The sequence below is a fragment of the Danaus plexippus genome, chromosome 30, assembly GCF_018135715.1.
Source record: "Danaus plexippus chromosome 30, MEX_DaPlex, whole genome shotgun sequence".
NCBI lineage: Eukaryota > Metazoa > Arthropoda > Insecta > Lepidoptera > Nymphalidae > Danaus > Danaus plexippus.
The window spans coordinates 2,277,318-2,290,597 of NC_083557.1; the positions used below are offsets into that span (position 1 = coordinate 2,277,318).

Genomic DNA, 13,280 nt, shown 5'->3' on the forward strand with positions numbered 1-13,280 from the left:
TAACCTAACTTAGGAAAACATCCATAGTAAAAAATAAAATTAAAAAAATTATTTAATTTTTATTTTTACCACAGATGTTTAAATGTTTAACCACTTTTAAATTTCTATCTCTTCTCATTCAAATAGATTATAATCACTCAATGTAACTTGACGTTGGCAGAACATGCTGTGCAAATTGAGATATGAAGGCTGTATATTAAAGTATTTTATTGTATTGATATTCCTAGTTGTGTTACCAGATATCTGGCGAGGATGGCTATGTCCGCCCACATCATGTGCTGCTCCAGCATAGCCGTGGGCGAGTGACAGGTCTTGTCGACCACCTGCAAACGATGACAGCTCATCGTTACTTAGAATTTAAATAGCATTTCTTTATATTCTAAAAAAATTTAGTAAATTCATTGTTTAGGGGACTAATAAAGGATTACTCAATCTGTGTTTGTATGACCCATGACGATGACGTCATTTTTCAAATTAACCCAACTTCCGGCTACTCACATACATACATATATAGAATGCTAAATTAGTTTTTTTTTTCAATGCCCTAACATCAGGAAATAGTGTTATTTTTAGTATAGAAGCATAGAGCATCTAGACTAATGAATGTAGAATCTAAATAGCCTTTATCAGACAGCTGTTAAAAAAAAATAAGCGATATAAGGTTTTATTAGTATAGTCCTGACGCCAATACTGGTCACTTCCTGAGGTATATGAGCGTCAGGATGAGAGGTGAATATATGTATATAGCTAAGTCAGTCGCGAACCAATTCTTTGGGCCTGCTTGCGTCTAACGCACAAGGTATAAATATCGTAAGACGGATCCGAAAATACATATTGTTTTACTCAATAGAAAAAGTTTCATGAAAAATATCAAACACACACATGATATGGAACAAAATTTTGTAATGAAACAATTTTCTTAGTAGATTAATAAGGACAGATTATAATTTGGTTATCCGGAGACGTATTCGTCCTTAATAATCTCGTGTGCGTCAAGTCACTGACGAATCAGTAGTGTCCTCATATCCAGGAGACCAGAATCAGCGCGAGGAATGAAAAAAAAAATCTACTATGTAATAGAATAAATAAATATTTTTTTTTTACATAAAATAAATATATATATATACAAAATAATTAATTGACATAAAGAATAAAACATATAGAAAACTGATATATTATAACTCACGGTAGCCGGCGTTACTGGGCCCAGCGCGTTATTTGGGAGTTTCGAAAGGGCCTGAGGGAGATATTACAATGATACAGACATTATGGCAATAGTTTTGAATTTGGAACGAAATAAAAAAAAATAATCCCTAATATTACATAATATAAATATATATACAACTACTGTATACATAATAAGTGCTACATGGAGATATTATATAAAAATATGTTCCTGAATTGAGGTCTTGGGTCAAAGTCATAATCAATCGCAATTTTTTTTTAAATTCATTTTAGGAGTCGAAAGACAAAATTTTTATGGCCAATTGTAATAATAAAATGACTGTTAACGCTATTTCCGGGATCGTTTGAATAACTATCGACCCGTTCGTTCCGGATGATCTCTGAAACGACTGCAGCTATTTTGATTGGAATCACACTGGCGGGTGGCTGATAGAGACAGCAGGAGTATACACTGACTTGATTTCAGGAATTGCGTTCATATTTATGTATAAGAATATGTAAAAAAATATTATCCCTCGTGGACGCAGACTAGCTAGTGTATATATGTGTATATATATATAATCGTTTTATTGTCTGTATTGGAAATTAACCAATAACCAAGTGATAAATAAAGCCTAATAACTCCAACGGAACATGACTTCCGTCATCCACACTGCAGTGTAATATTTTTTTCCTACACTATCCTCACCCGACACATTCTGCCGATGACCTTCCTCGACACCAGCTGCACGTTGGCGGAGGCGAGAGCCACAGCTGTGTCCGCCATTATCTCGATCATGGGCGACCCGAGACCTGGAACATACACCTGGAATCAGGATAACCTGGAAATATGCTGATGTATCACGGAAGGGTTACAATGATATATGTAATTCGTATTTATTATTAGTATATATTTGGACATTCCAACACTTGAATATTCAGGAAATTCAAATATAAAATATGAAGTCGTCTAAAAAATTTTTTTTTTTTTTCTGAAAAAATACCCATTATATAGAATTTCAGATTCAGAAATGACTGAGAATCTTGTGTCAGTTCCAATATTCATAGTTTTCAATTGCTAAAAAAACTTAGCATCAACTCGAGCAGACCACTTTAACATCACAACATGTCTGTATGTCTGATCTAGGCCCAAGCTCTCAAGGTTTGAACAAAAATGATTCCACTGACCAGATTTGACACTTCTCTGTAAGAAGCTATCTAGCACCATGTCTATCAGTTCCGGGACCTGCCCTATGGATCCCCATATCTTGGCCTGGACCGATGGATACATCTGAGTTTCCTCTATGGTGAGAGTCACCAGCTTCTCCAGTATACCAGCCACTTGCTTCTGACGGCGAGATTCGTCCGACGGCTTACAGAATCTGAAACAAGGGAATTAATTTAATTTTATATATATTTTAGGAATACGAGAGGGTAGGAGAGGGGCGAACCACATATAAGCAGTTGTTGGAGGTCAGGACTATTTCGTTCCACATTTTCGGTGTGTCTAAAACTATCGTTTGTTGTATTCAGATATCATTTCAAGATTAGTTTAAATCAAGATAGTTTAAAATTATTTTTATGTAAATTTAATAAATTAATAGTGATATTGTATAGAATAATATTTTAAAAAAAAAACAATTCTGTTCTTGTTTCTATGAATATATTACTCTTTACTCATATATATATATATATATATATATATATAAACTAGATTTAAATTAGTATATAATGTTGTCTCCGGTGTACATACCTCACTAAATTGGCCAACCAAGGCGTCATGTACTCTAGACACAAATGCTTCAGTTCTATGGTGGACTTACCGAAGCCCTAGAAATAAAATTTCATAGTTAGAGAAATGTTGATTCATGGCAATACAATATGTTTGAAGTTTCTTATTTTATTGCATAAAAACTTTGTTTGTATAGCCCCTTTAAGATTTAAAACTTTAATTATACCCAATATAAATATTTCTATGTAAAATATCGCACAAATGTATATGTACATATATACATATATATATATATATATATATATATATACATGTCTAAGTAACGTTCTGTTGCAGCTCAATAGCTACCGAAACAAAACTTTAATGCATTGTTCAGTAGATTATGTATAAAATTTTAAGTGACAGACAAACTGACATGCTATACACTTGTAATACCTGTATACATTCTTCAAGAAACTCCAGGGTCAAATGCGGTTCGTTGTGGGCGAGCTTCTCGCTCACAGACTTGATGAAAATCGTGTTATTCGAGGGTATGCAGAGACCTGCGTATAGAAGTGAGAAACTTAGCTTAGCTTAGGATCGAACCCGTGACATCTAAGGTAGCATTATAGTCACTTTAACAATTGCTCCATTGCGTCCTTGACATGATAGAGTATAAAGACAAATATATTAAACTATAAGTAGACATTCGCAATCAAATTTCCTTTTTTACCAAGTGTATATTTTTTTCCTTTATAATAAATTTAACTATATATATATAAACTATCTATAGCTATGGAGCTGAGAGTTAGATTAAACGTTTATCTATATTTAATTTAACTAGAGGTACAGGCATCTAGATCTATCTAATTTTCTCACCAGAGGTCTCCAAAAGCTGTCCCTCAATCTTCAGGTGGAAGGTGGCTGTGAGGGCGCAGAGCTGGTTGTAAGCCGCCGTCCGCAACGTGGGGTCACACGAGCCCAGGTTGAGGAGCGCCATGTTGAGGAGAGTCCCGGGCACATCCTTGGGACGAATCTTCTGATGAACTGTCACTGAGTCCTGTGACATATAACCAAAATTTGTTGCTCGACCAAGCGTTCATAGTTATTTTTAACTACTAACTGCAGCAGCCGTCATCAGACAGACGAGTTGATCATTGAATGGACACACACGGAAATCTTATTATATGAACCAGTCAGGGGACTCAACTGAGAGTTACTACGATATATTAAGTTAAAAGTTTCAGAAATTAAGTTAAAAATACACTTAAAGTTAATGGCCTCGACGGTAAGGTACTTATTAACAGGATTATATAATATTATATACATAGTTATAAGATTCAATTTCGCTTAACATTTTCAAAGCCTCATAGCTTCGTTATACGATTATCTGTAACAAGGTGTTTGTGTGTGTGTGTTCATGTATTTGTGAACACACACACACAACTCAGGGTAAGCGAGACGCCATTTCTAACCGCCAACTAATCATATATGAGGAATAACATTTTTTATTATACATAATTTTTACTTACTAACTTCAGTAACATTTAAACAATTCTCAATCTTATTAATTCGCACTAAGGTCCAAATTAAACCTTTTTTATAGATAATGATTCTGGTGAGAAAATATAATAATACATATTAATAAAACTAGAGTATACAATACGGATTTTTTTTTGAAATATTCTAATAACAATTATTCTGAAATGCAATCCAAATTCAACCTTATGTCGATCACAATAAGGTCTCACCGGTTGGCTCAGCTCCCATCTGTTCCTTATGTGTATAATGGCCTGTACAATGTTGTCACAGTCGTTGTGTATGAAGCTGAGAGGGGTCGCCTCGTTGATGATGGACAGCGAGAACTGGTTGTCGTCCACCAGACAAACCTGGGTACAATGACATATATCCAATAAATACGCATATCATATTAATATTACAAAAAGTATGCTTGAATATTTTAAAATACTGAAGCAAGCGAAACTATTTTAGAGATTTTGAATTTTAATTGGAAAAATTCATTGTTTTTATTATAATGGGAAATAAAAAGCAGGGAAGTTATATTTTTACTTCCATAACTATATTAGAGTATTGATATGATAAAGCCGGGTCTACAACTATATATATTTAGTCACTGTTTAATACAAATACAACGAAGTCTTTGCACTAATAAGTGACAAAATTTATTCTAAATGTGTGCACTAAACTCTACTCGCTTTACTCCTACTTCACGCTGTTTGTAACGCGACATTTGATAGATGGACCAAAACTTCAGTTCAATATATACTTATAATCAGATATCACCAATTTATTTCGAGTTTAATAATTTCTTCTTTCGAGTCTTACAAAATTATCTGATAAAAAAAATTTTTTTTTTGTTATTTCATATAGTTAGTTCTATTAAGACCGTGCAATGTGGAGGAGTTTGAGTAGGAAGGCAGACCCTGGCCAATGCTGGGGTAAATTGCCAGGAAGAAGAAGATATGTGAGTTATACAATCAGTCAGAAACACAAGTGGTCAGTAAGTTACTGAGACAGACAGTCGATCAAATAATCAGTCAGTCACACAGTGAGTTAATCAGTAAATCAGACAGTCAGTCAGGCAGCCAATCAGGCGATCAGGAACTAAGTTACACAGATAATCAATTAAAAAAAATTACTGTTATAAACAACAATTATTTGATTCAGTTGTAAGTTCAGTCACCTCATCAAGACAGACAGTCAAAAACAATCAGTCAGTCACAGAGTATGTTAATCATTAAGTCAGTCAGTCAGTCAGTAAGTCAGTCATATAGTCAGGCAGCCAATAAGGCGATCAGGAACTACTGATTACTTCAATTTGGCCGTCTTATAACAAGGACGTACAATTTGGTAGCCGGTCATTTAACTTGACATTTAATAACACGTTGTTAGTTTTGACAGGCAATTATATTTTTAAAGGTTGAATAGTAACTGCCTTGTTTAGATTTAACTTAGCTTGGTGGAACCGGGTCCAAGTCACACGGATAGTGAGTTACACACAGTTCTCTCACCTCATCCACCTCCGATGCATAGTACACATCATTCAACATGACAGGCAGACCCAGGACCTTCGTCTTCTCAGTGGAGGTGATCTGCAGGGCGGTCGGACCAACCTGCGATAATCATAAAACATATATATATATCATCAGCCTATCGGAGACCACTGCTGAGCAAAGGCCACCTCTCACATGGATGAGGTTAGAGCATTAATCACCACGCTTGCTCAAGACGGGTTGGCGATTTCAATCTTATATAATTTGAAATTACAAGACCAGATAGTACATATGACTCGGAAAAGATCACATTGGTACTGTCAGGTTTCGAACCCGCGCCCTCACGGGTGAGACCGGTAAATATATACCGGTTGCTTAACAAGCCTTTGATCTCATCACATTAATCCCTTATCTAATAAACCCTTAATTCTGATATGAAACACTGTATATGCTACATAATAAACTATCGAATAGGTAATAATCTTAAATACTAACTATAATATTTGTTTTACTACCATACAGGATGTTCACACTGCCCCACCATTGTAAACCATAATCTAATAAACCCTTAATTCTGAGATGAAACACAAAATATACTACATTAATGAAAATAAACTATTTTAGAGCAATTTTTTTAAAAAATATTTGTAAAATTTGCTCTTTTCATATACAGGATGTTCAAACCATATCCATCACGTGTAACTGACCTTGATGGAAACTTTGGTGTCTTTGTGTGAGAGCTTCAGGGCGTTGTTGAAGACTTTGAGATCCTCCTCCAAGGCCAGGGTTGCTCCGGGGAGCTTCTGTTGCTCAGGGTCAACGTAGTCGCTCAGCCTGCTGTGGTTGTCAATGAATACTATCTTCCTGTTCCCCTGGAATGTTGCATTATAACTGTTAGTCTTATATAAAATTCTCGTGTCACAATGCTCGTTCCTGTACTCCTCCAAAACGGCTTGACCGATTCTCATGAAATTTTGTGAGCATATTGAGTAGGTCTGAGAATAGCCAACATCTATTTTTCATACCCCTAAGGGATAAGGGTTGTTCACCCTTCTTTTTATTTTTTTGGACTAACTTAGGGCACTTTTTATCAGGATTCCGAATCCCCATCCCGAAATTATAACGCTCGAGTGGGAGGCAGGGCGCGTACGGAGCTTAAAAGTTTTTTCATTGTTTCTTATTACTTTTCTTACACAGACGGAGTTGCGGGTAACAGCTAGTAGTTTTATAAAATAATAAAATGATAGAAGATTGGTGATTCGAATTCAAATTAATAATAGAAATCTTAGCATTTCCCTTCGCTAATTTAGTTTTTGCGTTGTTAGCACTTAAATTATTAATTTCTTCGATATGTCGTGATAAACAATAATCTTTACTCCCATGTAACTAACAGATTGTATTAATACTAGTAAAAGGAATGACCTTATTGGTGACAAATATTTTGCCTAAAATTTTGGTACAATTAATCTTAATTGATCCTTATTTAATTAAGTGTGAATGCCACGGTGTCTATACGCGAGGGATTTCCAAAGACAAATATAAACATTATTTTAATTGTGATAGAAAAATTTACAAGACAAAACAGTCTGAGACATATATAAAAATTCTTATACATATATATATATATATATATGTATAAGTATATATGTATGTATATATATATATATTCCTAATTTAGATCCAGTTCATTATTTAGTTGTGGAAGATAAAAGAAAAGAACATACACTCAAATATATATATATATATATATATATGTGTGTGTGTGTGTTGGTTACCCTGAGCGGCGCCAGTATGATCTCGTGGAACTTGGTGTACTCCCGGACCCAGCCGTTACAGTTGTATATGTAGCAGGCGTGCACGCTGTTGTAGGCCACCTCGGGCAGCACCGTGAACCACTTCTGAAGGAAATCCGTCCTGGAATTGAATTGGCAACAATCAGAAATCTATAATTTACTATATATTAAGAGATGTATTAGTGTTTCACTTAAAGCTTGTAGGGATTTAATTTTTTTATTTTTATTTTTAGGGTCAGCAGGTCAGCTCAGCTTAGGCCCTGGACCCTCGTGCTTGATAAGGAAATATTTTTAGTTCTTAGGTTTGATTAGAGTTTAAATGGAGTATTATAAAAATTAATGGACTTTATATATATATATATATATATTGTAGCGTCTGTTTGCAATATTGAAATATGAATATATACGGTACATACACCAAAATAACAGTATTTACAATTTTTGTTCGTCTGTCTGTTTGTTCCCGTTAATCCCTGGAAAGACTGGACCGATTTTGAAGAGACTTTTATTGGTAGGTAGCTGTTGTAATGAATAGAAATTTAGGATACTTTTTATCCCTATTCCGAAATCGAGCATTGTCACGCACGAGTGGGAGGTCGGACGTATACGGGGCTTATGTTTTTCATTGTTTTTTTTTATGCAAACCGTGTCGCGGATGACAGCTAGTATGCTAGTATAAGAAGCAGTGGCTATGATTTAAATTTATGATAGTAACCACTTCCTATGAGGCACTCGGTAGAAAATTCCACTAAGGAACTTAGAAACGGGAAAATCGCTTCACCAATATCGAACCCTCAGCAGCTACAAATATTTAACGTCTGAGAGCACAACGCTATATATAAGAGCGGTGAGAGACCCAGAAAAGAAATAGGGGTGATTTGTAATTTCATTTTACTGGGATAAGTTGTAGTGGTTATTAGTAGGCGAAGAAATGGGGTCGCAAAAAAAATTTTTTTCTTCTCAAGATGGGCGGGAAACTGAAGATATTCTTGAAACCCCTGCTCTAAACTATTCCGGGCTCGCTAGACTATATAATAAAATATATGTTTATCTGTCATACCTGAAGCGGTTATCTGAGTTAGTGTGGGTGAAGTCCACAATCAGCTCGAAGGGTTGCTGGCAGAAAGGTTTTAACGTCAGGATGACGTGGTATATCAGAAGATCCGCATTCACCTCACTTATCCTGAAGACAAAGCATTAGTAGGAACATTTGCAGTGTTCGAGGCACAGTTTGTCTCGATGTCTAATATGTTCAGCGTCACTTCCAGTAATGTCCTACAGAACGTCTGAAGCCAGTATTCATAGTCTCCAGACACAAGTCCATACTTAACGTTGCCATCACAGAACCACGACGGTTCAGTGTCATGAGTAATTATGATCAGTCAGAAAAATCATTCTAAGGATTATAGTGTGTTATAGTTAGCGCGGCACAGATGGCGCCACTTGTAACACGAGCTGTCTTTAATAACTTTTAAGAAAACGTGACGTTTATACACTGAATATAAACACGTAAATATTATTTAATTTAATAATAATACTATAATAGTAAATATGTATATTAAAATTCTAGCGATTTGTACTGGCCTCGACCGATATCGGGCACGTCTGTTTAAACCGACTTTGTTGAGATTCGTTTGCTACATAAAATAATAAAGTCATTAGTACTTAGTTATCAAAATAGTATTGCACTGGCCCTGGGCTTTCTTATTTAAGTCATATAATACTTAATAATTATTTAAAATACATTTCCATCGGCAACATATTATAAATAAACAACTTTGATTTAGAAAAAATGCAAAAAGTCTTATATATACATATATATATATACATTTGAGCTACTATCAAATCTATACTTGTATCTCCTGGATATGAAGTAGAACACGGGGTTGCCCAGCTTGCTGGTCCCCGCCTGGTAGAAGATGTTCAGACTCTTGATGCTCTTGAACTCCTCCTTCTGGTGCATGTTGTGCTTCACGATGAACTCCTCGAAGTTAGTCGACGACATGTCTATGGACGACCAGCGAGCGTACGACGAAAACAACAGACCGGATGTGCTGAAAAATATACAGTCATATAACATAGGCCCAGGACTTGATGTAAAAAAAAATATTACTAGATTGTAAAGCCTACTTTTTGAAATTGGAATGTGACGGGTAAGTTTAGAAGTAATAGATTAGCGCGGTGTGGGCATATTATGCGGAGGGATGAAGGGTCGAGGATAGACCTAGGAAAGGATGGAAGGATGACAAGAACATGTGCCGACCCAACAAAGTGGGACCAGGGCAGCGAAAAGACGAAGAGATTGTAAAGCTTATATAATATTATTCTATATATTTTTTTTGCATATAGCCCATAACGCTGTTCCAATATTGGTTGGTGGGTGAATTTTTTCTTTGGCGACCTTATCTCATTTCTATAACACACTGAAGGTTGTATTACAATTGCTATAGAGACAGATCTTCTAAGTGTCTTAGTCCTTGACATTAATACATTTCCGTTTAGATTTATTCAAAACTTTGTCAAAGACGTGCACATACAAATATATATAAATGTAATCCGTATTTTTTTTAAATATATAATCCAGTCAACAATACAGTTCTGTTAGGACGACAAACAAACATTCATACATCCCGTTAGTGTATCGTTCTTGTCCGATAACCAATAACAGATTTATATAGAATCTGATCAAATATGCCCCCCCCCCCCCTTCCAATACAATCCGAGCAAATATATTTCATATGCAAATAGCAAATAACTCACGACTCCACAGGCTTATGTTCGGGAGGTCCCAAGTAAGCAAGCAGTGTCGCCATCTGAGAACATTTTTAACGTTAGTTATTTAAGAAAATTATATTAAATAACTTTGTATGTAATTCCTCTTAAAATTTTCAATAGTGAAAAGGAATCAAACTTAGCTATAGTATAATACATGAATTAAAATATACACATACTTTGTACCAGAAAAAAGATGAAAACAACAACAATATATATATATATTAAGGTATACTGGACCTTGTCGAAGGGTCTTCTGCCCACAGCCTTATGGTCCCGGGAACAGGACAAGTAATCCCCGATCTTCTCCTGGTGGTTCCACAGCAGACGATGTAACGCCAGCACATTGGCGTCGCTGATGAAGGACAGGTTGTGGGCGGTTTGGTCAACGGTCTCGCAGTCAGACGCTATCTCTATGAAGAATCTGTTCAGAGACAACAAACCTCAAGTCATATAATTTTTAATAACATTCGAACGCCGTATATTTTATTAGATTAGGGTTATCTTGAAGCGAGTTATTATTATTTGGCGCAAAATTTCGCTCTGCATGGTCCATAGAGGGGTATATTTTAGGACAAAGAGTACAAGCAAAATATAAGCAAATGTTGATCAATAAGTGATATTTACTTCCTGCCGGCTTCGAAATGCTCCCTGAGGAAGTCGTTGAACGGCAGCATGTGCTGCTCCTTGGAGAACTCCACGTGGTTGGCGATGTTCTGGAGGATCTTTGACATCAGCATCAGACCTCGCTTGATGTGCGCCGGGATAGGCCGCGACACTATGCCCATCTCCTGGGGAGACACTGGAAATATGACGTAGTTTATATTATATATAGAGACAGCGTGATGTGGAAATATTACTATTGTTATATTCTTGTATTATTGTAAAAAATTATAGCGACATTTTTAAATTATGTATAAATAACTAATGACATATATACATGTGACTTCAGTCACGTGGTAAAAAAAACATGTTAAGTGTTCTAGAGAGTTTTTAAAATTATTATAGCGTAGAATTCAACTATTATTAATATATGACAAAAATTAAATTTTCTTTGCCAGAAGCCACAGTTAAAAAATACTTTTATAAAATATACTTATAATATTTTTTGATAACTTTTGAATATTCCACAAAAAGGTATATTAGTGACTCATTGTTGGAAATATATATATATATATATATATATTCTGCATAAATATAGTTAAACTGAACCTATAGCTGGGTTGATGTATCTCAGGAACAACACAGTGCCGACAGCGCCCACGCTGGTCTGTGGGAACTGAACGAATCTCTTACTGAGCACCTGGAAATCGAACAGATGTTGTATTACACCTGGAAGAGGACTGTCAATTCCAGGCGAAACTTGAGCCTGGGTTATTCGCTTGTGTATAAAAGATACAGCAATTTTTTAACGGGTACAGAAATAATATCTTTGATGTTTCTGGCTGATACAGATGCCGCTGGAACAAATTTTTCTTTATTTATTTTTGCGTACCGATTAACAACGGTGTTGCGTTCGGGCAACATATTAAAAAATAAATGAACACCGCCGGGGCAACAAAATTGTATGTATAAGATATCATATACCGAGAGACGTCACTGACTCCGCGGAACCAACACCAAGCCGTGTGAGCCAGAAGATCCCTGACACCACACAAGCTATGGATGGGATTGCTGTCCTAACATCGGGGCAATCATGTAGTCTTAGATAGAGGTTATAAGTTTTAATATGTAATTTTTATTTTCTTTTCCTATATGTGGGTTTCCTAGTTTTCCTGGAACCTCTGGTTGCTATATAATGATGGTCTAAACGGTAACATAGTCTTAAGGTATTGCAATAACTCTGGGACTAGGAAATTTAAAAAAATATGATTTTATGATATCAAAAGACACATCATTATGCTAATAAAAGTACATAGATTAGACGCTTTACAGATACAACAGTTAATTCAGATATAAAGGAAATTGCATTTGTTACATGTTTTTTTTTTAAACTGGCAACTTTTTGTAACTACCCAACTTCTCTCAAAGTGTAGTATTTTATTTGTGGATATATATATAAATATTCACCTGATACAAACAATGACACATGCTTCGTAACTGGGAGGGGAACTTGTCAGCTGAGCCCACGATCCTCTCGAACACCTCCCGGGTCAGATCCCGGAGGTTGTTTCTGTTGATTTCTATATCTTGACTGGGATCCAATCTGAAATAATCACTAACGGTCACACATGTATACTACCGGCACTTTATAAACGCGGTATATATTTCCTAGTACAAATAACTCAATAGTTTATTGACTGAATACAATTGAAGATATCTTGAAGTGAAACATCTAATGCTACTTCTAACAAGGTTGCGTTAAACGTTCAACGCGGGTGGAGGGGGGATAGAGAGAGACGGAGCGAGTGTAAACGGGTGGGTAGATAGTGAATTGTGAACAATGTTTGTAAAGTTTCTCTTAAACAAACTATATGAATTCATTAAAATACAATTTCTAATTTTCCTATCTTCATTTCCACAAGACGAAGTTTCACTTCTTTGTGTACAAGTCTTTATCACAGTATTATGTATTTATTATTGTCCAGGTGTCTGAAGCATCATGACCTGGCCGGGTCCACCTCGAAGCTGAGACTCGGGTTACAGTCGGCCTGGTCCAGCAGAGCTCCGATGAGCGGCTCCAACAGCCCCTGGAGGTAGCCGTAGCCATAGATCTTGAAGCAGAAGGCCATGATCTTGCTGCCCAGGGAGTTACCGCGGAACAGCGTTTGCATACAGTCCGATACCTGATTAAAAAATTTATATATATATATATAACTTTATTTC

The 13,280-nt window shown here is 35.8% G+C and overlaps 1 protein-coding gene across 3 annotated transcripts in view; it reads right to left on the reverse strand.

Annotated features, from left to right (window-relative positions):
- LOC116776502 (neurofibromin) overlaps positions 1-13,280 on the reverse strand; it is a 42,090-nt gene that overhangs the window by 10,468 nt on the left and 18,342 nt on the right. For all 3 annotated transcript variants that reach the window (XM_061525548.1, XM_061525549.1, XM_061525547.1), the window contains 19 exons: positions 13,062-13,240; positions 12,525-12,660; positions 11,667-11,757; positions 11,082-11,256; positions 10,695-10,878; positions 10,443-10,495; positions 9,536-9,736; positions 8,743-8,865; positions 7,665-7,803; positions 6,597-6,761; positions 5,908-6,009; positions 4,627-4,764; positions 3,755-3,935; positions 3,332-3,438; positions 2,918-2,994; positions 2,353-2,546; positions 1,874-1,977; positions 1,187-1,237; positions 237-323 (listed from right to left, as the gene is read on the reverse strand). In XM_061525548.1, the coding sequence (XP_061381532.1) occupies positions 237-323; positions 1,187-1,237; positions 1,874-1,977; positions 2,353-2,546; positions 2,918-2,994; positions 3,332-3,438; positions 3,755-3,935; positions 4,627-4,764; positions 5,908-6,009; positions 6,597-6,761; positions 7,665-7,803; positions 8,743-8,865; positions 9,536-9,736; positions 10,443-10,495; positions 10,695-10,878; positions 11,082-11,256; positions 11,667-11,757; positions 12,525-12,660; positions 13,062-13,240 (2,487 nt within the window). The remainder of the gene's footprint in view (positions 1-236; positions 324-1,186; positions 1,238-1,873; positions 1,978-2,352; positions 2,547-2,917; positions 2,995-3,331; positions 3,439-3,754; positions 3,936-4,626; positions 4,765-5,907; positions 6,010-6,596; positions 6,762-7,664; positions 7,804-8,742; positions 8,866-9,535; positions 9,737-10,442; positions 10,496-10,694; positions 10,879-11,081; positions 11,257-11,666; positions 11,758-12,524; positions 12,661-13,061; positions 13,241-13,280) is intronic.